General features: G+C 37.9%; 1 protein-coding gene across 7 annotated transcripts in view; it reads left to right on the top strand.

Moving 5' to 3' along the window:
• SPIDR (scaffold protein involved in DNA repair) overlaps nt 1–26,810 on the top strand; it is a 602,461-nt gene that overhangs the window by 242,701 nt on the left and 332,950 nt on the right. For 6 of the 7 annotated variants that reach the window (XM_078072412.1, XM_078072415.1, XM_078072413.1 and 3 more), the window contains one exon: nt 18,227–18,471. In XM_078072412.1, coding sequence (XP_077928538.1) covers nt 18,227–18,471 — 245 coding nt within the window. Of the gene's footprint in view, nt 1–18,226; nt 18,472–26,810 lie in introns of those variants that run through there. The other variant, XM_078072418.1, reaches the window with a different exon arrangement.

The following is a 26,810-nucleotide window of genomic DNA, read 5'->3' as shown; positions in this document are numbered from 1 at the left end:
TGGTTTACAAAGGTGTGACCATGGGAGTAGCTTGTTAAACCTGTTTAGCTCAGAAAAGATTTTTTTTTTCTTCAGCGTGTGAGAAAATCTATTGTTTTTGTTTTTCCTCACTAGCTGACTCCAATATTCATGGATAAAGTTTCAGTCACAAACATACCAAGTAAATAGTGAAAGTATATCTCCTATCAATAGTTTAAGTCTCTGTTGTCTAGAATTGTGTTGTGTTTACTGATTTTTAATCCCAATAGAAAATAAAATTCTGTGAGCACTGGGAGTCTGATATATATAATCTTTCCATTTTTGGTGTTTTTGCTATTCCACACAACTGTGCAGTTCTTGATAACTAGCCAGAAAACAGACCATGTTAATTAAGGGGTGTGTATGTGATTCCATTGGAATTTAAAGACCACTGGGATATGAATTTTGGTGCCTCCCCCACTATAATCATTGTACCCAGAATGATTCCTGATACATAGTAGGCACTCAGTTAATTTGTTAAATGAGTAAATTCCATTTTAATATTGGGAGTGGAAATAAAGGCATTTGCTAAGTAAATTTGTTGGTTTATCAGTCACCAGTACTCTTTCATTCCCTTTAATTTTTATGAGCTGTCTTGGTTTTGGTCATTTTGTTTGCCACAGTTGCCGTGGCTTATCTCCTATGGCATTTTTGCTGTTGCCCTTACCTTCTACCTTCCCTAAAAACATTTAGTGGTTATTAGATTTAAAAGCTTCTGAGCAGGCAGAGCCTTAAAATCCTTTTGTTCTTTCCTTAAAATGCCACTACTGTTCTCATTTGTAGTGTGACTTTAAGAAAGGGAGGCTGAACCTAAAATAAACATGGTGAACTTAGCATAGCCCGACTCTTGGTGATCTTATAAGATCTTACAAGGGCAGGTCTGGGCCTGGTCAGTAATTGAGTGGGAAGTCTCAGAGAGCAGAAACCAGTGTACTGTAGGATGTGGCATGGGGAACATGCCTGGCCCTGCAAGTCAGGGTGCAGCCAGCACCTGCCCCCTTACCACCAGGCATACAAGGTGTCTTCACTTACCCCCACCCCCAACCTGCCTCCCCTCCCCTCATGGACACCTTCTCACCTGGGCTGAAAACAAAGGCTTGAGACTTTTGTTTTGCATGAAATATGAGTCAAGTGAGCTGTTTTCTGTCTTACAATTGGTTATCTAAAAGAATGGTTTAGTTTAGTTACTATTTTCCTTTTCTTTGTTTTACCAGCTGAGTTAGTAAGTAGCTACAAAGGTGTCATTTAAAACTAAGAAGTGGTGATTTATTACTAGTATTCTATTATTGCTCTTAGTGTGACCTTTCAATACATTTCAGAGTTAAAAGCTTTAAATTTCTAAATGTTAGAGAGCAGTGTTTGATCTGGCTGATTGGTTTCATTTGTCATAGAGGTAACTTTACCATGGAGGTACTACTTATTCTTGTAATTAGACTCTATTTTTTGACTTTGTTAGTAGTAGACACAGTTTTTATCTAAGAGGACCCTACTCATGTAGACTTTCATACATGGATTTAGATTTAGATTTGATATACAGGAATTGGGACACTTCAGTTCAGGAGTAGCTCTTTATTCAGGGAGATCACTAACAGGAATCTTTCCTAAACATTCCATGAAGAAATTTGTAGATAGGATTACATTAGCTTCAAAGGTATGAGATGAATTGCATAAAGCATTATGCTAATTAATTTTTAAATTTAAAATTGTGATAGTTATTTAAAATTTATTTTTTAAAGGAAAAACAGTGCTTATTGAATAAACACCTATTTAGAAAATTGTATATTTTTTTTACTTTTTTTTTTAATCAGCTCATGTAAGCATATGTATGTGCTTCTTATTTTATCCCAGCTCTTTATGTTGCCCAGATGTTGTGTGCATTACCAAATAACTGGCAGATTTTAAAGGAGAGAGATGGGGTCTTTTTTCTTATCATTTTGGCTGTATAGTATTATAGAATATCAAAATAAAGAATCCCTGAAAGTAATGGAAGTCATGGAGTCTTTGTGATCCCTATCCTACAACCTGAAAGAGGTTGTCTATGATGAGGCTACAGTCACATAAATACTCCTTAATGTTCAGGGAGCTCAGGAGGTAGAATGCTGTGGCTGGTTTGTTCTCACGTGTGTCCACAACTCAGGCATCTTAAAGGTTGGTGTCTTGGATCATTTCTTCTCCAATGACCTCTTTACCAAGCAGATGCATTCAGCCTCTTTTTTTTTTTTTTTTTTAAAGATTTTATTTTATTTATTTGAAACAGAGAGAGAGAGAGCACAAGAGGGGGTAGGGTGAGAGGGAGAAGCAGACTCCCTGCTGAGCAGGGAGCCCAATGCGGGACTCGATCCCAGGACTTCCGGGATCATGACCTGAGCTGAAGGCAGTCGCTTAACCAACTGAGCCACCCAGGCACCCGCATTCCAGCCTCTTGCCAGGTGGCTGTATGTCTCTGTGCTAGTCCTGTGATCATTTAAAACTCCCTGTGTTGGAAATAATATCTTCTTTTCCCTTTCTTTGCTCCTGAAGGTATTCTCTGTTTCCTTTCGTAGCACCACTATCCTGTCTCTAAATTTGGCCTCCTTTGTTCATCACTTGAACCAATTGACTCTTCCTCTGAAGTATTTCATTAGCACTATTGGTTACCAAACAATTTTAGAATAGTGATTATTAAAGTAGTAGGCCAAAAATGAATTGTATTGAATTACTTTTAGTACATTAAAATGTTATCACAACTTAATTTGTTAGTGCATTTCAGCAGTGGGGTTGGGAACAGAAACAAGTCTGAATGCATGGACTTTACCACTGACTCAGACCAGTCACTGGTACTTAGAAGCTACCTTGAAAGCATGTGAAAGAATTTGCCCATCATTAGTCTAAGAAATAAATTTGAGCATATTCCCCATGGATGATAGGTTTGTTCATTTGTCTTTATGTAAGAGAACATGTGTGTTCTCTCTACACGCACACCCAATCTGTAGGCTTATATTCTTATTATCTTATTCTTATTGTCTCATTTCCTAGTGTGAACCCTAAACTTTATCTGGACTTGTTTATATATCTTGAATATCCATTCTAGTTTCCTGACTTACGTGATTTCTTCTCTCTTCTCATTTTCATCTATTAAGAATTTTCCAGGGGCGCTTGAGTGGCTCAGTTGGTCTTGATTTCATCTCAGGTCATGATCCTCAGGGGTATGAAATCGAACACTGCATTGGGCTCCACACCACACTCAGTGGGAAGTCTGCTTCTCTCTCTCTCTCTCTCTGTCTCTCCCCCTGCCCCCACTCGTGCTCTTTCTTTCTAAAATAATCTTTTTTTAAAATTATTATGTTATGTTAATCACCATACATTACATCATTGGTTTTTGATGTAGTGTTCCATGATTCATTGTTTGCGTATAACACCCAGTGCTCCATGCAGTACGTGCCCTCTTTAATACCCATCACCAGGCTAACCCATCCCCCCACTCCCCTCCCCTCCAGAACCCTCTGTTTCTCAGAGTCCATAGTCTCTCATGGTTCATCTCCCCCACCGATTTCCCCCCCTTCATTTTTCCCTTCCTGCTATCTTCTTCTTCTTTTTTTTTTTAAACATATAATGTATTATTTGTTTCAGAGGTACAGGTCTGTGATTAAACAGTCTTGCACAATTCACAGCGCTCACCATAGCACATACCCTCCCCGATGTCTATCACCCAGGCACCCCATCCCTCCCACCCCCCACCACTCCAGCAACCCTCAGTTTGTTTCCTGAGATTAAGAATTCCTCATATCAGTGAGGTCATATGATACATGTCTTTCTCTGATTGAAATCTTAAAAAAAAAGAAAAAAGGAATTTTCCAATGCTTTGAGACCTGGTGTAGGTTTTATCTCTCCTGGTATGTATGCTGGTTTCAGATGGGACAGAAATAAGGGCTCCATTCTTCGCCCACTTGTAACATTTAATGTGAACCATGCTTGTAATATCTCCTTTATTTGATGTCAAGCTATTTATGGAACTATGTTTCAAATTTTCTCTCTTGCATAACATCTTGCACATAGTGTGTACTGAATAAATATTTGTTTAATAGAAAATTTTTTCTTCTTGGAGATATTTAGCAGATATTAAGCCTCTTGGTTACAAGCAACAGAAAACAAAACTAGCTACTTTAAAAGAAGAAGAAGAAATTTATTGGAATCATATTTGTGTATCCCAAGGAATCTAAGATAAAGGTGAAGGATGAACCGGGTCTCAGGGCAGCTCTGGGAACCTCACCAGCAGGAAATCATGGATCTTTCATTTAGAGATTAGCCATTAGTGTGTCTTAGCTTCTGCTTCCCAGACTCTATATCTCTCAATTAAAAATCTTACTGGCCCAACTTTGGTGACTTGTCTACCTGAGGCAAATCATAGTAGACACATGGCTGCTTAGACATGGATGAGGCCACACCTGTGACTGCTTGGATGTTGAAGGCTATCTCCTCCATCAATAGTTCTCTGAAAAGAGAAATCAGAAATAAATTGTGACAGTTGTCTATTATAGCAGTATTGCTCACTTTTGGAAACTGAGAAAGTTTTGAACACTTCATGATTTTGATAAGTTGCAGATGGTTTCAGTTTACAGACAGTTTACAATGTTGTCATTGTTTTTTGGTGACTGATTTCACAGGAACTACTCCTTGCTCATATCTTAATCTTGTCATTTGTGATATTTAGTCACTAATTCAGGTGTCTCCCAGTTCTGAAGTTATTAGATCTTCATTTGTTTTTATGTAAGAGAACATGTGTGTTCTCTCTACACACACACCTAATCTCTGTGGGTGTTGGAAGATATTATTTCCAACACAGGGAGTTTTACACTTATTAGTATTGATACTAATACTAATAAGTGTATTATGTTTGAGTATTACTACAATACTAATAAGTGTATTATGTTTCAAACATTAGCAAATAATGATTGTAGCTACATAGTCACTCTTTGGCTCTGTGAATTTGACCACTGCAGTAAATTTTCTGCTATAAAAGATCCAGATTTACTTGTCGGTATTATTTCTGTAATACTGGAAGGCTGTATACCTGAAAGAAGTAATTTTATATGAAAGTTTTAAGAGGGCACCAGTTGGTTAGCTTTCTAAAGGGAACAGGAGAAAAATATTGGAAAATATAAGTGTTTCAAAAGAAAAAAAAATAAAGCTTTATCATGGTACTTGAGATCCAGTATTGAAGTAAAGTAAGACATTTTATATAAAGATGATTTGGTAAAGAATAAAAATTTTCAAGGAAGAAAAATGTTGCCCAAGTAAACTGGGTGACTGTGTAGCACTAGGCAATCTACCAGAGATAATGATTAAAAAATCTTTGGTTGAGAAAATTTTCTTAAGGTACTAGAAGGGATTTCAGTTTTATGTACTGGGTCTTCCTCTGTCATTTTTAAATTGTAATAATGGTTTTCTTTTTTTTTTTTTTTTTTAATTTTTTTTTAAAGATTTTATTTATTTGACAGAGAGAGACACAGCGAGAGAGGGAACACAAGCAGGGGTAGTGGGAGAGGGAGAAGCAGGCTTCCCAAGGAGCAGGGAGCCTGATGTGGGGCTTGATCCCAGGACCTGGGATCATGACCTGAGCCGAAGGCAGACGCTTAACGACTGAGCCACCCAGGCACCCCTGTAATAATGGTTTTCTGATGACCTCTCAATCTATGCATCATTTAGACCCATATGAGTAAAAAGTAAATGTATCTCCTAGTAGAAATACGGGTAAGTATATGAATAAGCAATTCACTGAAAAAGAAATATGAAGAGCCAATAATCAAGAAAATGCAAACTTAAGAGTGAAATATTTCATACCTGTCAGAATAAAAATTAAAAAGTACAAGAAGAGAGGAAGATGGTGGAATAGGAGGACTCTAGGCTTGCTTCATCCCATGAGTACAACTAGATAACTATCAAATCATCCTAAATACCCCAGAAATTGTCCTGAAGACTGGCAAAACAAACTCCACAACTAAAGGTAGAGAAGAGGCCATATCAAAGAGGGTAGGAAGTGTGGGGACACGGTCTAGGGGAGAAGCAATCTGTGGCTCCTGTAGTCAGGAGGAGGCCACTGTCACAGAGAAGGGCAAGAGACAGACTAACACACAGGGAAGCACAGAGGGAGAAAATGAATCTCCATAGCAATTGGCTTGGAAAGTGAGAGAGGTGGAATTTCCTGACTTCTGACAACCAGCAGAGCTTAAAGCCTGGAGTTTTTGGTTTTGTTTTTTTTTAAGATTTTATTTTTTTTTAAGGTAATCTCTACGTCTAGTGTGGGGCTCTAACTTACAACCCAGAGATCAAGAGTCACATGCTCTACCAACTGAGCCAGCCAAGTGCCCCTAAAGCCTTAGAGTTTCAGAGGTCAATGGGCTTGGCTGTGATAGAGCCTGGAGGGCACTGTGCTGCTCTTGGAGTGAAGGCTGGCAAGGAACCCACAGACATAAAGCATGTAAACAGTGATCTGAAGAGTGCCTGGGACACACAGTGGGGAGGTTATTTGCTCATTTTGGTGCATGTCCCAGAAATGCAGTGTTCATGGAGAGAACCCTCCAGGAACAAAGGAACTGGCCAGCACCATTTCCCTCTGCCACCCTTCTTAAGCACAGGGCCACCTGCGGGAACCAGCAGAGTGCTAACACTTCTACCTAACATGCTTACATCAAGCACCCCCCCACACACAATGCTCCAGCAGAACCACCCTTCCCAGTCTTGTTTGCCTCAGTCCCAGTGCCAGAAGACCAGCCCAAACCCCTGCTCACACTGGTTCTCATGACATGGGAGTTTTGTAAGGCCTTGGTTCTGGCAGCAGTGGCAACAGGTCTCATTTTACAAGCAGACCAGAGCACACCTAGTTAAAATGCACTACATTCAGGCCAGGGGCCAAACACTGCCCATGGTAGGCAAAGAGAGTCTCTGTAGACGACTGGCCTGAAAGATAAAGTGGCCAGGACAAAACAACAGAGCACACACAGTACACATTGGAGACATGCCTGGAAGCACCAGGCCCTGGGGAATGGGGGGGGGGGGGCGATACATGGTAAGGCACTAGAGGACCTCTTCTTTATAAGGCTATTACCCTCAAGAACAGGAGACATAGCTGACTTTCCTAACACACATAAACAGGTACAGAGACTTAGACAAAATGAGAAGACAGAGAAATATATCCCAAATGGAAGAATGGGACAGGTGCATGGCCAGAGATCTAAGTGAAACAGATATGAGTAACATGCCTGGTGGGTATTTAAAGCATTGATCATAAGGATACTCATGAAAACAAAAAGAAGACGGAAGACTCTTAACACAGAGATAAGGAATAACATAGCAGAGATAAAGGGCTCAATAAATGAAATGAGAAACATGCTGGATGGAATGAAGAGCAGGCTGGAAGAAGCAGAGGAATGAATTAATGATCTAGAAGACAGAGTAATGGAAAGTAATCAAGCTGAACAAAAGAGAAAAAAGAATTAGGCAAAATGAGAATAGACTTAACTCAGTGACTCCTTTAAATGTAATAACATTTGTATCATAGGAGTTACAGGATAAGAAGAGAAAGAAAAGAGGGCAGAAAATTTATTTGAAGAAATAATACCTGAAAACTTCCCTAATCTGGGGAAGGAAACAGATAACCAAATACAGGAGGCATGGAGAACTCCCCAAAAAAATCAACAAAAGCAGATCCACACCAAGACATATTGTAATTAAAATGGCAAAATATAGTGATAAAGAAAAAAAAAAAGCATCAAGAAAAAAATAAAGACAGTAACATACAAGGGAAACTCCATAAAGCTAGCAGGGGATTTTTTTTAACAGGGAGTGGCATGATATATTCAAAGTGCTGAATGGGAAAAATATGCAGCCAAAAATACTCAGTCCCACAAGGGTATTATTCAGAATGAAAGGAGAGATAGAGTTTCCCAGACAAACAAAAACTAAAGGAATATATAACCACTAAAGCAACTCTGAAAGAAATATTAAAGGGGACTTGTTGAGGGGAAAGGAAAGATCGAAAGTGACAGTGTGAAGGTAGGAAACACAAAATCAGTAAAACTGAATATCTCTCTAAAAGAATCAGTCAAGGAACTCACAAAATAAGAGGATGTAAAATATGATAACAAATACCTAAAACATGGGGAAGAGAGGCACAGAAAGAATGGGTTCAAAATTAAATGACCATCAACTTAATATAGACTGCTATATTCAGGAGAGGTTATATACAAACCTAATGGCAACCATATATCAATAACCACTAATAAATATGCAAAGAATAAAGAGAAAGAAATCCAAATATATCACTAAACAAAATCAGCAAAACATGAGAGAAAGACAAGAAAGGATCAGAGAAAATCTCAGAAACAACCACAAAACAAATAAAATCACAATGAGTACATATTGTCAATAGTTACTTTGAATGTTAATAGACTAAACTCCCATTCAAAAGAGATAGGGTGACAAAATGGTTAAAATAACAAGACCCATTTGGATGCTGCCTACAAAAGACTCATTTTAGACATAAAGACATCTGCAGGTTGAAAGTGAGGGATGGAGAAATCTATCATGCAAATGGATGTCAGAAGAAAGCAGGAGTAGCAATACTTATATCAGACAAAATAGACTTTTTTAAAAAAAGATTTTATTTATTTGTCAGAGAGAACAAGCAGGGGGAGTGGCAGGCAGAGGGAGAAGCAGGCTCCCCACTGAGCAAGGAGCCCGATGTGGGACTTGATCCCAGGACCCTGGGATCATGACCTGAGCTGAAGGCAGATGCTTAATCGACTGAGCCACCCAGACGTCCAACAAAATAGACTTTAAAACAGACTGTAACAAGAGACAGAGAAGGACACTATATAATAATAAAGGGGACAATCCAACAAGAAGATCTAATAATTGTAAATATTTATGCACCTCAACATAGCACCCAAATACATAAGATAGTTAATAACAAAATAAAGGAATTAATCGATAATAATAGAATAATGGTAGGGGACTTTAACACTCCACTCAAATCTATAGATCATCTAAACAGAAAATCAACAAGGAAACAGAGGCTTTGAATGACACACTGGGCCAGATGGATTAAAAAGATATATTCAAAACATTCCATCCTATAACAGTAGAATTTTTTAAATGCATATAGAACATTCTCCAGAATAGAGCATATGCTAGGCCACAAAACAAGCCTCAGCAAATTCAAAAAAATCAAAGTCGACCATGCATCTTTTCTGATCACAATGCTATGAAACTAGAAATCAACCACAAGAAAAAATGTATAAAGACCATAAATAGATGGAGGATAAATAATAATGAACCAGTCAACCAGGAAATAAAAAGAAATAGAAAAGTACATGGAAACAAATGAAAATGAAATGACAACGGTCCTGGCACACCTGGTTGGCATAGTAGGTTGAGCAACTGACTCTTGGTTTCAGCTCAGGTCGTGATCTCAGGATTGTGGGATCAAGCCCTGCTTCTGTCTCTACACTAAGTGCAGAGTCTGCTTGATATTCTCTCCTCCTCCCTCTGCCCCTTACCCCTTCTCTCAAATAAATAAATAAATAAAATCTTTAAAAAACAAAACAAAACACAATGGTCCAAAACCTTTGGACCTGCAGCAGCAAAAATGGTTCTAAGAGGGAAGTTTGTACCAATACAGGCTTATCTCATGAAGCAAGAAAAATCTCAAATAAGTAACCTAACCTTATACCTGAAGTAACTAGAAAAAGAACAACAAACAAAACCTAAAACCAGCAGAAGGAAAGAAACAATAAAGTTTAGAGCAAAAATAAATGATATAGAAACTAAAGAAACAATAGAACAGACCAGTGAGACCAGGAACGCGTTCTTTGAAAAAAAATCAATAGAATTGATAAAGCTATAGTCAGACTTATCAAAAGGAGAAGAGAAAGGACCCAAATTAATAAAGTCACAAATGAGAGAGGAGAAATAACAACCAACACCACAAAAATACAAATAATTATGAGAATATTATGAAAAATTATATGCCGACAAATTGGACAATCTAGAAAAAAATGGATAAATTCCTAGAAACATATAAACTCCCAAAACTAAATCAAGAAGAAATAGAAAACAGACTGATAACCAGTGAAAAAACTCAATCAGTAATCAAAAACTCTGAACAAACATAAGTCCATGATCAGAAGACTTCACAGGCCAATTCTACCAGATATTTAAAAAAGAGTTAATGCCTCTTCTTCTCAAACTATTCCAAAAAAAATAGAAGTGAAAGGAAAACTTCCAAATTCATTCTATGGGCAGCGTTACCCTCATACCAAAGATACCACTACAGATAAAGACACCACTACAAAAGAGAACTACAGGCCATTGTCGCTGATGAACACAGATGCAAAAATTCTCAACAAAATACTAGCAAACAGAATCCAATACATTAAAAAAAATCATTCACCTCAATCAAGAGGGATTTATTCAATATTCGTAAATCAACGGGATACATCACATGAATAAGAGAAAGGATAAGAAACATATCATTTCAATAGATGCAGAAAAAACATTTGACAAAGTACAACAACGATTCATGATAAAAACCCTCAGCAATATACATATAGAGGGAATCATACCTCAACATAATAATAGCTATATATGAAAAACCCACAGCTAACACCATCATTAATGGGGAAAAACTGAGAGCTTTTCCCCTAAGGTCAGGAACAAGACAAGGATATCCACTCTTATTCAACATAGTACCAGAAGTCCTAGCCACAGCAATCAGACAACAAAAAGAAATAAAAGGCATCCAAATTGGCAAGGAAGAAGTCAAACTTCCACTATTTGCAAATAAACATGATATTCTATGTAGAAAGCCCAAAAGACTCCACCAAAAAATGACTAGAACTGATACACAAATTCAGTAAAGTTGCAGGATAAAAATAAATGCACAGAAATTTGTTGCATTTCTATACACCTATATTGAAAGAGAAATTAAGAAAACTATCCCATTTACAATTTCACCAAACATAATATGATACCTAAGAATAAACCTAACCAAAGAGATGAAAGACTGGTCCTGTACTCTGAAAACTATGAAACATTGATGAAAGAAATTGAAGATGACACAAAAGAAATGGAAAAACATTCTGTGTTCCTGGATTGGAAGAACAAATATTGTTAAAATTTATATACTACCTAAAGCAATCTATACATTTAATGCAATCCCTGTCAAAATACCAACAGCATTTTTTATAGAACTAGGACAAATAATTCTAAAAGTTTTATGGAACCACAAAAGATCCAATAGCCAAAGCAGTCTTGAAAAAAGAAAAGCAAACCTGGAGGCATCACAATTTTGGATTTCAAGTTATATTACAAAGCTGTAGTATTCAAAACAGTATGGTACTGGCACAAAAATGAACACAGCAGATCAATGGAACAGAATAGAGAACCCAGAAATGAACTCTTAACTGTTTGGTCAATTAATCTTCGACAAATCAGGAAAGAATATCCAATGGGAAAAAGTCTCTTTAACAAACGGTGTTGGGAAAATTGAATAGCTATGTGTAAAAAAATGAAACTAGACCACTTCTTACACCATACACAAAAATAAATTCAAAATGGATTAAAGACCTTAGCGTGAGACCTGAAATCATATAAATCCTAGAAGAAAACACAGGTACTAACCTCTTTGACATGGGCTGTAGCAACTTTTTTCTAGATATGTCTCCTGAGGCCAGGTAAACAAAGAAAAAAATAACTTTTGGATTTAATTAAAATAAAAGCTTTTGCATAGCAAAGAAAACGATCAGTTAAACTAAAAGACAACCTGTGGAATGGGAGAAGGTATTTGCAAATGACAATAACTGATAAAGGATTAGTATCCAAAATATATAAAGAACTTATAAAACTCAGTACTCCAAAACAAATAATCCAGTTATAAAATGGGCAGAAGACATGCGCAGATATTTCTCCAAAGAAGACATCAAGATGGCTAACAGACACATGAAAAGATGCTCAACATCATTCATCATCAGGGAAATACAAGCAAAACTACAATGACCTATCACTTCACACCTGTCAGAATGGCTAAAATGACTGATAAATGGATAAAGATGTATCCATGTATGAAAGACCTAAATGTGAGACAGGGATCCATCAAAATCCTAGAGGAGAACACAGGCAGCAACCTCTTCCACCTCAGCCACAGCAACTTCTTCCTAGAAACATCGCCAAAGGCAAGGGAAGCAAGGGCAAAAATGAACTATTGGGACTTCATCAAGATAAAAAGCTTTTGCACAGCAAAAGAAACAGTCAACAAAACCAAAAGACAACCGACAGAATGGGAGAAGATATTTGCAAATGACACATCAGATAAAGGGCTAGTATCCAAAATCTATAAAGAACTGATGAAACTGAACACCGAAAGAACAAGTGATCCAATCAAGAAATGGGCAGAAGACATGAACAGACATTTTTCCAAAGAAGACATCGAAATGGCCAACAGACACATGAAAAAGTGCTCAACATCGCTCGGGATCAGGGAAATCCAAATCAAAACCACAAAGAGATACCACCTCACACCAGTCAGAATGGCTAAAATTAACAAGTCAGGAAACGACAGATGTTGGCGGGGATGCAGAGAAAGGGGAATGGGACCCTCCTACACTGTTGGTGGGAATGCAAGCTGGTGCAGCCACTCTGGAAAACAGTATGGAGGTTCCTCAAAAAGTTGAAAATAGAGCTACCCTACGACCCAGCAATTGCACTACTGGGTATTTACCCCAGAGATACAAATGTGATATGAAGGGGTACGTGCACCCCGATGTTTATAGCAGCAATGTCCACAATAGCCAAACTATGGAAAGAGCCAAGATGTCCATCAACAGATGAATGGATAAAGAAGAGGTGGTACACACACACACACACACGCAGACACGCACACACACACAATGGAATATTATGCAGCCATCAAAAAAAGCTTGCCATTTGCAACGACGTGCATGGAACTAGAGGGTATTATGCTAAGCAAAATAAGTCAATCAGAGAAAGACATATATGATCTCACTGATATGAGGAATTTTTAATCTCACGAAACAAACAGGGTTGCTGGAGTGGTGGGGGGTGGGAGGGATGGGGTGCCTGGGTGATAGACATTGGGGAGGGTATGTGCTATGGTGAGTGCTGTGAATTGTATAAGACTGATGAATCACAGACCTGTACCTCTGAAACAAAAATACATTATATGTTAAAAAAAAAAAAGATAGTAGGAAGGGAAAAATGAAGGGGGGGAAATCGGAGGGGGAGACGAACCATGAGAGACTATGGACTCTGAGAAACAAACTGAGGGTTCTAGAGGGGAGGGGGGTCGGGAGATGGGTTAGCCTGGTGATGGGTATTAAAGAGGGCACATATTGAATGGAGCACTGGGTGTTATACGCAAGCAATGAATCATGGAACACTACATCAAAAACAAATGATGTAATGTATGGTGATTAATATAACATATAACATAATAAAATAAAATTTAAAAAAAGATGTATCCATATAAATATATACAATGTAAATGTATACAATGGATGTAAATATATACAATGGAATGTTAATTCAGCTATAAAAATGACATTAGTGGAAGTACAGAGTATAATGCTAAGCAAAATAAGTCAGGGAGAGGAAGAGAGATACCATATGATTTCACTCATATATGGAATGTAAGAAACATAACAGAGGTAAAGGGAAAATAAAGAGAGAGACAGACCAAGAAACAGACTCTTCATTATAGAGAACAAACTGATGGTTACCAGAGGGGAGGATGGTGGGGGTGGGTGAAATAGGTGATAGGGATTAAGGAGTGCACTTGTTGTGATGAGCACCAGGTAGTATATGGAATTGTTGAATTACTACCTAAATTTCTATTAAACCTTACCCATCTTAATGCTATTAAATTCTTCCTTGATGGGGCGCCTGCGTGGCTCAGTCTTTAAAGAGTCTGCCTTCGGCTCAGGTCGTGATCCCAAGGTCCTGGGATCGAGCCCTGCATCAGGCTCCCTGCTGGGTGGGGATCCTGCTTCTCCCTCTCCCACTTCCCCTGCTTGTGTTCTCTCTCTTACTTTCTCTCTCTCTCTGTCAAATAAATAAATAAAATCATTAAAAAAAAATTCTTCCTTGAGGAAATTCATTTAAAGCTCATGGTTGTGGTTGGAAGATACACTCGAGTCTGGAGTACACTTTTATTTTCATGATTTTATCTTCAACTTTGTCATATGAATTGTTTGTAGCTGGGCAAATGTGTCTTTTTATGTTGTCTTTTCTATTTTTGAAAGAAATTAAAGTATGCATTTCCAAGCTTCCTGAAAGAATTACCAGGTCTCCTATTTTCACCTCCCCTTCCATTTATTCCTGTTTTTGGTTTTTTTTTTTTTAATATGTTTTTAGAGCAGTTTTAGGTTTACAGTAAAGTTGAGAGGAAGATCTAGAGACTTGCCATATACCCCTTGCCGTGACACATCTATAGCCTCCCCCATTATCAGCATCACTTACCAGAATTGTACATTTGTTACAATTGATGAATCTGCATTGGCATGTCATAATCATCCAAAGTCCGTAGTATATGTTAAGGTTTACTCTTGGTGTTGTCCATTCTGTGGGTTTGTACAAATGCATAATAACATATATTCATCATTATATCATACACAGTATTTTCACTGTCCAAGAGTACTCTGCCTATTCATCTTTGCCCCATAATTGCTGACAATCACTGATCTTTTTGTTGTCTCCATAGTTTTGTTTTTTCCAGAACGTAACATAGTTGGAATCATACAGTATGTATCCTTTTTTGTTTGGCTTCTTTCACTTAGTCCTATGCACTTATGGTTCTTCCATGTCTTTTCATGGATTGATAGCTCACTTCTCTATAGTGCCGAATACTATTCCATTGTGTGAATGTACCACAGTTTATTAATTCATTTAATGAAAGACAACTTGGTTGCTTCCACGTTTTGGCAGTTATGAGTAATTGATCTAAACATCTGCGTGCAGGTGTTTATGTGAACATCTTTTCACCTCCTTTCAGTAAATACCAAGGAGTATGATTGCTGGATTCTATTTTAAGAGTATATTTAGTTTAGTAAGAAACTGCCAACTGTCTTCCAAAGTGGCTGGACCATTTTGCATCATTTATTCTTTATAGCACACTATTTCCAAGGTCTCATAGTTTTCTTAAAACTGTGCAATCTCTTTTTTTCTCAAATCCGAAACTTCTGTCTCCTCTCACCTGAATACAGCTTAAATGGTGATCATATTCCCACGGTTCCAGCCTGGATCTTCTTTTCTCACTTTTACAGAATTTAGAGGAACAGTCTTTTCTACCTCACATACTTTAATGCACAGTTTCTGTTTTGATGATTCCTGAAGTTATATCTCTATCCCGTATCATTTTATTAAAACTCCAGACCCATAAAGCTACTACCTATTGGCCACTTTTATCTCAGCTGTTCCATAAGCATCAGAACATTAACATATCAAAACCAAATGTATATTGGCAACTACTCCTCTACAGATTATTTTCTGAATTCCCTTTCTAGGTGAGCACACTTCTCTGGTTGCCCAAACAGATGCTTAGGGTCTTCTTTGAATATGTCTTCACTCTCCTTTCTCACATGTGAGAATCTTCAAGTGTGGTTACATCTCTTCCCTCATTTTCTTTCAAGTGTACCTCTCCTATTCTTACTCCCACTCACATCCTCTTTGTGTTCTGCTTCGATTATGAAGAACCTCTAGCCAGCTCCTTTCCTACTGGCAGTCTTTGATACCTTCTCTCTTCCATATTAGAGTCTGTTGTTCAGAATGTGGTTTGGATGATCATTCCATATTAACATCTGATTTTGTTAGCCCTTGTGGAAACTGCCAGTGATTCCCCCACTGCCTCGGAATAAAGCCAAATGCCCTGCTATGGTTTTCAAGGTCCTCATACAACCTCTCTTGGCTGCTACTTGTAGATTTTCGTGCACGTGCTCCATTCTCTCTGGCCTCATATTCATGTTCCTCCTGTTCCTTTTCCCTGGAATGTACTTGCTCTTCTTTCTGTCTAATTAACTTACACTTAGCATTCAGCTTTAGGTGGCAGTTCTTCTTCCCTTCTCCCTGTGCCCCATTTGGATTTTTTTGTTCCTCTTACATGTTCCCCATGGAGCCTGAGCAATAGTTCGGTTACAGTACTTCTAACACATTGTTTTGTAACTATAGTAATCCCCCTTATCTGTGGTTTTACTTTCCATGGTTTGTTACCTGGGGTCAACCACAGTCTGGAAGCAGATGATCCTCCTTCTGACTTATCATCAGAAGGTCATTAGTAGCCTAACACTACGTCATGTGCCTACATCATTTATCTCACTTCACCTCATCAAGTAGGCATTTTATCATCACAGGAAGAAGGGTGAGTATATAGTACAATAAGAGTTTGAGAGAAAACCACATTCACATAAATTTTATTACAATATAATCCTATTTTATTACTAGTTATTGTTAATCTCTTACTGTGCCTAATTTAGACATTAAGTTTTATTACTGGTATGTATGTATATGAAAAAACATAGTCTGTATAGGATACAGTACTATCTGTAGTTTCAGGCATCTACTGAGGGTCTTGAAATGTATCCCCGTAGAGAAGGGGGTACTAATGCGTTTCATTCTGACCTCTCCATCCCCATGAAGTGCTATGTCCCCTTCACTTCTGGATGTGAGTCTCCAGCACAGGCCAAATGTGGTTGGTTATTTGCTGACATTTTTCTCGGACAATGGTTCATACTTAGGGGTGATTTTTGTCTCCCAGGGGACATTAGCAATGTCTCGAGACATTTTTGATAGTTATGACTGGTGCGATCATGCTGCTATTCTCTAGTGGGTAGGAGCTAGGTATGCTGCTAAACAACCCTACAATGCATAAGAGACTTCCCACCACATTATCCAGCCCAAATGACAATTGTGCTGAGGTTGAGAAACCCTGCTTTAGGATGAAGTGTAAAACTTCAGGGCACTAATTTCATAACAAAAAGATGAATTGAATTTGGAGTTCTCAATGTATGCAGATTTTTAGTGTCAAGCAAGTTAATTTTTAGTCTAAACTGCCTTGGTTCTTTTTGTGGCCTATTAATATTTATTCAGAATTTGTGCTGTGGGGAAAACATGTGAGTCTAGTGCTTATTAATGGGTTATCAGCTACCTGCAGTAATTTAAGCATACAACTGAGATTGTGAAAAGTATAGTGGAACTAAGCTATTTGAGAAGTTTTTTCATTTACTTTTTCTTATTTTAAATGTGCCTAGTAACAGGTGACTACCCAGGCAGTTTTTTGGAGATGTGGGAATGAGTGATGTCCTTTTTAAGCTCTTAAAAAGGATTTGACTATAAAATCCTCAGAAAAGGCCACATGTAGTAAACTTTTTGTCTTACGATTAGATTAGCAAATGATGAAAACTCTAGTGCTACCCTGCACACTCACATACTAGTTCACACGCACACCGATTTAACCAACAGTAACCCTCATACACTTGTATCCTCTCTTAAACCAAGGGTCTGCTACAGTGCCAGGGACATAGTCCATGTTGATCCATCAAAATAAACAGGGCTCCTCATGAAGGACCCCGTGCCTACCCTACAAATTGAGTGGGTACAGAAGATCCATTTCAACTAAATGTACTGTTTTCATTTAATAAATTTAAATTTTTATAAAGGTATTAAATTAGAAGAGCTAACTAATACACTGGAAAATTAGAATGTTGAAGGATAAATTGTTGCTGATGTTAGAACAAAATGGGACTGACTTGCAAAACCAAGTAATGGGAAAATAAAATACCTACCACATTTAAATATTTTAGTGGGTGTCTAAGTAAAAACAGAAGACATCACAGAAAAAGTTTTGATTCTCCTGTCCAGGATTCACTATATGATATGATCTCTGTTTTATAATCCACTTTTCAAAAAAATTTTGAATTAGAAATTTGAGTAGGAGAAAGTAAGAAACATTTTAGGAAATGTTAGGAAAAAGAGGCAATGACTCGTATTCTTAAATAGGACCTGTTGATAGTAATTTCAAAATAAAAGTTTAACCTATAAATAACTATTTACAAAGTTATTTCAATGAATATAACCAGGAGAAAATGGAATAAAGGCATATGTAAATATGGACTTAAATAAAGAGTTCTCCAAATTTAACTGCCTTTCTTTTAATATCTTTCAGAGTTCTACAGAAATTTTGGAATATTCATCAGATAGTGAAAAGGAAGATGACTCAGAGAATGTCTTGTTCATTGATTCAGAATCCTCTCCCAAATACCACATGGATTTTGGATCTGATGATAGACAGATGATGGAGAAACTGATAAAGCAGAGGGTGAAATCTGCAGAGACCATTTTGTACACACCCCAGAAACAGACGTTTCCCAGGATTCCAGACACATCAGCAAACAAGAAGAAGCTTCTAAGGTTAAATTACACCTTTTTTTTTTAATCCTTTTTTTTTTTTAAGTTGTTATCTTTCTTTAAAATCCAAATACCTGAATTGTTAATTTAAAAATACTTAAACTTGTTTACTTGGGGAAGAAAATTGACAGAACAGAATTGTAACTTCGATAAGCAATTATAGAAGTTCTAATTTCTGGAGATGATTTAGGGAACCGTTTATCCAAGTCAAGCATTCACTGTTTCAGTCATAACAGCTTACATGATTAATCCTTAGTGGGATTGGTTATTTGGGTTTATCAAATTTTATTGAGCATCAGTATTCCAGATACTTAGACAGTTAAGACAAGTAAATGACTATTCCTGTTTTTGAATAAGTTATATTATAAAGAGGGAAATAGAAATAAATATATTCAGGTTATTTTTACAAATATGGTTACAGAGATTGTCCAAGGGAACACTTGCAAATGCAAAGATGTATGAGAGAGCAAAGACACCCAGATAGGAAACTGGTTGGTATGTATATGAATAACCATAAGGGCCAGGCCATGGGGGTCAAGCAGGACATGTGAAGGGGATAGGGGTATGCCTTCCAAGAGCCATGTCCCAACCCTGTGTAATACATGGTCTCTTTGTGTTTTAAATTAGAACAAAACAAAGAAAACAAAATTTCAATGAAAGTGAGAACTTGTGGGAAGCAGTGCCATAAAAGCAAACTTAGTAGAGTTTCAAGGAAAAAGGAGTTTCAGTAGAAAGAGTAAATGTGGCAAGGAAAAACACAGGTTTAGATCTGTTTAGGAAATGTTTATGTCAAGAGGCGGTCAGGTACAGTGTATACTGAGAACTCAATGGCAATGTTAGTGAACTAGCAGGGGAGGAAGCCAGGGACCCATGACTCAAGGAGTGTCCAAGACAAAGAGTAGGGACAGTGCTATGATTCTTCTGCTAGGACTAGGATTTCAGGCGAGAAGTCAGATGTGGAGATTAGCTGCTAGTGGCTTGAAAGGGATCTCAGGTCCAGAGAGTCACCAGAGGAAAGATGAGGCCTATTTAGAGAATAATGAGGAGGACCCAACGGAGACACAGTGGTTAGGGATAATTGCTCTATCAGTGTCCAGGGAAGGAAGTAGGGGAGGGGGATCAGGAGAGGAGAGGCCCATCTTAAGTGTAGGAGTAGAGGGACAAGCATAAAGATGTCAGAGTCTAGTGGGATGGATGTAGCATGGTGGGTCAGTTCATGCCTATTCACCATATGTATATGTTAACATAAAATAACTCAGAAGGCTGTATGCCCAAAGCAGAGAAATTTCAAGCATCAAAAGAGAATGGTGGTGGTTTATATTAGTTTCTGGAAAGAACAGGAAAGGAAGACAGTTAGAGGGATTTGAATGTCCTTGTTGAAGTTGATGCCACGCAATTACAGAAAGCCATGTCCCCAACCCTAGTGAGGGCCTACTATGTGCTGGGCACCGTTGCATATCCTGGAGACATAGCAACTACAGCCCTGACTGTGGAGGGGAGTGTGTGATGAGGACCCAAGAAGTAAAGTAGAAGTAATGTCAAAAGAAGATAAACTTTATGGAAAGAAACCAGATAAAAATAGGGATCAAGACTAGCTAAGAGGTGTGGCAAAGGGCATTTCATGGAGCTGACATTGCCTAAGGTGAAGCAAGAGGGTGGTGTAGAGGATCAGATGGTTTTGTTTTATTTGGTTTTTCTTTTTGGTTGGTTGGTTGGTTGGTTGGTTTGGTTTTTCTTGGTGAGAAAATCATGAGGCCTTATTATTATTATTATTATTATTATTATTATTATTATTTTGAGGGAGGGAATTGTTAGCCTTTTACTTTATTGTAAATTGACCATATACATTCTTTCTACAGTTTATTTACTGGGGTCTGAGTTTTTAATACTGTTTTGCTTCTATATTTTCAAACAAAAATTGGATTTTTTTTCCCACTACTTTTGCTGTTTGGCATTGAATTCTTTTATATGTGTACAGGTGTATTTGGCAAGAAGGTTTGGTATGAAGGTTTCTATTTTGTGTGTTCAGTTCTATCAGTTGGTCATATTATGTCACCCACCTACCCCATTAGTTTTTAAAAGTGGAAATTTGGTCTGCATTTTTAGTAGTAATAATCTCTTTTTACATTTATTGTGTTCTTTTTTCTTTCAGTCTTATGAAAATATAAATGATATACAGCGCTGTTTAAGGTGTATAGTGTAATGACTTGATTTACGTATATTCTGAAATTATGACCACTATAAGTTTAGTTAACATCATCACCTCATATAGATACCAAAAAAAAAAAAAGAAAAAATGTTTTTTTCCTTGTGATAAGCTCTTTTAGGATCTGCTCTCTCAGCAGCTTTCAAATATACCATACAGCAGTGTTAACCATAGTCCTCATGTTGTACATTACATGTCCAATACTTATTTATCTTATAATTGGAAATTTGTACTCTTTGAGCACCTTCTTCCAGTTCTGTCCCCCACTGCCACCTGTGGTCACCACAAATCTGATCTTTTTCTCTATGAGTTTGTGATGGGGTTTTTTTGTTTTTATTCTTGTTTTGTTTTTAGCTTCCACATGCAAGTGAGATCATACAGTATGTATCTTTCTCTGTCTTACTTATTTTACTTAGCATAATGCCCTCAAGGTCCACCCATGTTGTCACAAATGACAGGAGTTCCTTCTTTTTTGTGGCTGAATAATAATCCAGGCAGTGTGTGTGTGTGTGTGTGTGTATATGTACCACATTTTCTATATTCATTCATCTGTCAGTGGACTCTCAGATTGTTTCCATTTTTGGCTATTGTAAATAATGCTGCAGTGAACATGGGGGTGCAGATACCTCTTCAAAATAGTGATTTATTTCCTTCAGATATATACCCAGCAGTGGAAGTGCTGGATCATATAGTAGTTCTATTTTTAATTTTTTGAGGAACCTCTGTACTGTTTTCCATAGTGGCTGCACCAACTTACATTTCCACCAACAGGGCCCAAGAGTTTTTTTTTCTTTGTATCTTAACAAGAATTTGTTATCTCTTGCCTTTTTGATGATAATCATTCCAACAAGTGTGAGGTAATGTCTCATTGTGGTGATTTGTATTTTCCTAATGATTAGTGATGTTGAACACCTTTTCCTGTACCTGTTGGTCATTTAAATATCTTCTTTAGAAAAATGTCTATTCAGGTTCTTTGCCGATTTTTAAAATTGTTTTTTTTGCTATTGAGTTGTATAAATTCTTTATATATTTTGTATATTAACTCCTTATCAAGTATGTGATTTGCAAATATTTTCTCTTATTCTGTAGGCTGCCCTTTCATTTTGTTGATTATTTCTTTTGCTGTGCAGAAGCTTTTTAGTTTGATGTAGTCCCACTTGTTCATTTTATTCCTTGTGGTTTAAGTGTCATCCAAAAAATTATTGCTGAGACCCATGTCAAGGAGCTTTTTTCCTATATTTTCTTCTGGGAGTTTTGTGGTTTTATGGATTAAGTTTTTAATCCACTTTGAGTTAATTTTTGTGAGTAGTGTAAGAATAGGAGTCTAGTTTCATTCTTTTATATGTAAATATCCAGTTTTCTCAGCACCATTTATTGAAGAGACTGTCTTTTCTCTATTGGGTATTCGTGGTCCCCTTATCAAATTTTAGTTGACTCTTTATACATGGGTTTATTTCTGGGCTTTAATTCCGTTCCTTTGGTCTATTTGTCTGTTTTTATGCCAATACCACACTGTTTTGGTTGCTGTAGCTTTATCATATAGCTTGAAATCAGTGTGATGTCTCCCACTTCGTTGTACTTCCTCAGGATTGCTTTGGCTATTTGGGGTTCTTGTGGTTCTATACACATTTTAGAAGTGCTTTTTCTATTTCTGTGAAAATGCCATTGAAATCTTGATAGGGATTGCATTGAATCTATAGATGGCTTTGGGTAGTTGGGGACATTTTAACAATATTAATTCTTCCAATCCATGAACATTGGATATCTTTCCATGTATTTGTGTTGTCTGCAGTTTTTTTCATCATGATTCTATATATAGAGAAAATCCTAAAGACTCCATTTGAAAAACTTTTAGATCTAATCAATGAATTCAGTAAAGTTGCTGAATATGAAGTTAACATACAAAAATCAGTGGCAGATCTGTATATACACTAGCAACAGATTAACAGAAAAATAAATTAAAAAGATGGTCTTATTTACAATAGCATCAAAAACAATAAAATAGGAATAAATTTAACCAAGGAGATGAAAGAGCTCTACCCGGAAAACTGTAAGAAATAGATGAAAGAAATCATGAGGCTTTTGACCATGTTCATTTGTACATTATATATCTGAATAGGATATGGGTCTGAACCTCATTGACAGTGCTGGTGCTAGATGTAGGCTCCTATGTCCAGATGGTTTTAAAGCACCAACAAGGTCAGTTTGCAGGAGATCAAATGCAGATTAAAAGGAATATCTGTCTATGAGGCCTGAGCCATAGGCATTCTGCAGTGGTTGGGGCCCAGAGGAAGAAGCTGCTGTGGGAGGAATTGAATCTAAGAGAGTGTGGTGTCCTGGAAGTCAGGTAAAGATGTGTCTTTGGGAAGGAAAAAGGGCAACCAACTGTGATGGATGCTGCTGGGTTGCACTGTGGAAGTCAAGGAATGTGGGGCTTTCTCATTGGTATGGTTGGGCTAAGCCAGGCTGCTGTGGGTTTAAGTGAGAATGGAAAAAGAGAAACTGAAGACAGCATGAATAGAAAATTCGTTGGTGGAGTTTGCTATAAGAGGTGTAGAGAACTGGTTGTTAACTAGAAGGAATGTGGAGATTGAGATTTTTTTTTTATGGGTGGGAATTACAGCACATGTTGTATATTGATGGGGAAGGTCCTCAGTAGGGGAAAGAAAGGATAACTATTGGTATTGTGTCTGATTTGGTGACAGGAGTGTGCAAATGGAGGGGTATGCCAGGTCAGGAACATAGACATCCGTGAACAGATGGGAGGGCAGAGCGTCCTCAGGTGCAGGTTGCTGGTAGCTATATATGGCAGTGGGAACTCAAGTTCTTTCTGATCACTTCCATTTTGTCAGTGAAATGGAAAGTATCTTCATTAGCTTAGAGTAACGACAAGGAGATGGCATTGGAGGAATGAAGAATGAGAGTAGATGACATAGTCCTGTAGTGGGGGAGTCAGTGGACAAGGGATGTATATTAGGATTGTCTGGCAAGATAAGGTTCTCTTGAGAGTTGTCATTTTGAGTTTGAGATCAGTCAATATGGATTGAATTGTGGGGCTGCAAATGTGGAACAGGCAGAGCTTGAGATTGTCCAGTAATTGATTACAATGAAAGTAGTCAATAAAAGTTCCATGTAGTGATTGTAATATTGGACCATGAAATCTAGACCAGGTAAGGTCAGAAATAGTAACAGGCAGGGTGTGGAGTACAAAGAGATGGGGGGTAGGACCAGCCTATTCTAGATTGGGAAGAGGTTGGTCAAACACCTTTAAAGTGCTGAAACTAGAGTTAATAAACTAGACAGGTAAGAATGATGGGTGCTCAGCATTGAATTAGTGGAGGGAAGCAGTTTGTAACTTAAAGACGTAGAGAATGAATGGGGCAGATGAGTGGCTGAGGTGAGGTGGGGGAGGACTTCATGGAATGGGGAAGTTAAGGTATTAGAAGCCTGGTAGGCACTGAAATCAACAAGAACGGTAGCCTAAAGCCCAAGGCTCCAAAGGATGGGTGGGACAGCCCTGAAGGTGCCTGCCTCTGGGTAGGGGTGGACTCTTCCTCTCTTTCTGTGCTTCACAATTGAAGTATAAGGGAACTGAAAGCCTTTGTGAGGAGCAAGACTGTCTCTTCCTGGCCCTCCATGTTCATTGGGTAGAAAGGAGGGAAGGGAGGGCAGCTGCAATTTAAGGTCATTGCCAGGTTGTCCTCAGGGGAAGAGTAAGATGAAAGGAACATTCAAAGAAGTTGAGGACATAAGAGTTTTTGCTGATGATTGAAGCAACTCCAGCAATATGCAAATGATTGTTTTCTTGTGATTTCTAAATGATAACTAAATAAGGGATGTCTGTTTTGTGGCCATTCCTTTAATGTTAATGTGTTTAAATATTAAAAATGAGTTTGATGTGATTAGGGTTGTCAGTCTCAGGCTTTCAAACTGGAAGACCCTTGACAATAGGAGCCAGCTTTGCTAAACTGACTAGAAAAGCTTATGATTGCCCATGATGGCAGTTTGTTGACCTCCTTCTGAAGCAGGGAAAAAGGTAACATTTTGATTCATAGGCTGCTTTGTAATGAAAGCACTAGAGCATCATGCATTTAGAGAGGAAAATCTCTTAGCTAGTTGTCTAATAATGATCAAAGAAAGTTTTGCATTAAATATTTGGTTTGTTGAAGTGAACTCTTATGCAAATGCTGAGAATACTGATGCCCTATAATCCTCACAATAAAAGATCACCAACTTTTGTCACAGAAGGACAACAGAGTACCTGAGAAATAAACTGCTGCTAAGGAAAACAAAAAACAAAACACACGCACAAAAAAACAGGTGTAAGTAATAGATTTTCCTTAACTAGAATGAATAGAGCAGTGATTAAAAGAATTGCCTTTTTTGTTTTTGTTTGTTTGTTTGTTTTTTGAGAAGCTTGGCTTTTATTTATTTATTTATTTATTTAAGATTTATTTATTTATTTGACAGAGAGAGACACAGCGAGAGAGGGAACAGAAGCAGGGGGAGTGGGAGAAGCAGGCTTCCCGCAGAGTGGTGAGCCCAATGCGGGGCTCAATCCCAGGACCCCGGGGTTATGACCTGAGCCAAAGGCAGACACTTAACAACTGAGCCACCTGCTTTTATTTATTTTTTTAAATTAACATATAATGTATTATTTGTTTCAGGGGTACAGGTCTGTGATTCATCAGTCTTACACAATTCACAGCGCTCACCATAGCACGTACCCTCCCCAATGTCCATCACCCAGCCACCCCATTCCCCCCACTCCCCTCCACTCCAACAATCCTCAGTTTGTTTCCTGAGATTAAGAGTCTCTATGGTCTGTCTCCCTCTCTGGTTTCTTCTCGTTTCATTTTTCCCTCCCTTCCCCTATGATCCTCTGTCTGTTTCTCAAATTCCTCATATCAGTGAGATCATATGGTACTTGTCTTTCTCTGAGTTACTTCGCTTAGCATAATACCCTCTAGTGCCATCCATGTCATTGCAAATGGCAAGATTTCATTTTTTTTTTGATGGCTGCATAATATTCCATTGTGTGTGTGTGTGTGTGTGTGTGTGTGTGTGTGTGTGTGTGTGTTTGTATGTATACCACATCTTCTTTATCCATTCATCTGTTTATGGACATCTAGGCTCTTTCCATAGTTTGGCTATTGTGGACATTGCTGCTATAAACATTGGGGTTCACCTGCCCCTTTGGATCACTACATTTCTATATTTGGGGTAAATACCCAGTAGTGCAATTGGTGGGTCATAGGGTAGCTCTATTTTCAACTTTTTGAGGAACCTCCATACTGTTTTCCAGAGTGGCTGCACCAACAGTGTAAGAGGGTTCTCCTTTCTCCGCATCCTCGCCAACATCTGTCATTTCCTGACTTGTTAATTTTAGCCATTCTGACTGGTCTGAGTGGTATCTCATTGTGGTTTTGATTTGTATTTCCCTGATGCCGAGCGATGTTGAGCACTTTTTCATGTGTCTGTTGGCCATTTGGATGCCTTCTTTGCAGAAATGTCTGTTCATGTTTTCTGCCCATTTCTTGTTTGGATTATTTATTCTCTGCGTGTTGAGTTTGCTAAGTTCTTTACAGATTTTAGATAATAGCCCTTTATCTGATATGTCATTTGTAAATATCTTCTCCCATTCTGTCGGTTGTCTTTTGGTTTTGTTGACTGTTTCCTTTGCTGTGCAAAAGCTTTTAATCTTAATGAAAGTCCAATAGTTCATTTTTGCCCTTGCTTCCCTTGCCTTTGGCGATGTTTCTAGGAAGAAGTTGCTGTGGCTGAGGTGGAAGAGGTTGCTGCCTGTGTTCTCCTCAAGGATTTTGATGGATTCCTGTCCCACATTTAGGTCTTTTATCCATTTTGAGTCTATTTTTGTGTGTGGTGTAAGGAAATGGTCCAGTTTCATTCTTCTGCATGTGGCTGTCCAATTTTCCCAACACCATTTGTTGAAGAGACTGTCTTTTTTCCATTGGACATTCTTTCCTGGTTTGTCAAGGATTAGTTGACCATAGAGTTGAGGGTCCATTTCTGGGCTCTCTATTCTGTTCCATTGATCTATGTGTCTGTTTTTGTGCCAGTACCATACTGTCTTGAAGATGACAGCTTTGTAACAGAGCTTGATGTCCAGAATTGT

Source organism: Halichoerus grypus, chromosome 5, assembly GCF_964656455.1.
Source record: "Halichoerus grypus chromosome 5, mHalGry1.hap1.1, whole genome shotgun sequence".
NCBI lineage: Eukaryota > Metazoa > Chordata > Mammalia > Carnivora > Phocidae > Halichoerus > Halichoerus grypus.
The sequence above is the reverse complement of the archived record's forward strand: the minus strand, read 5'-3'. Positions and strand labels throughout refer to the sequence as shown.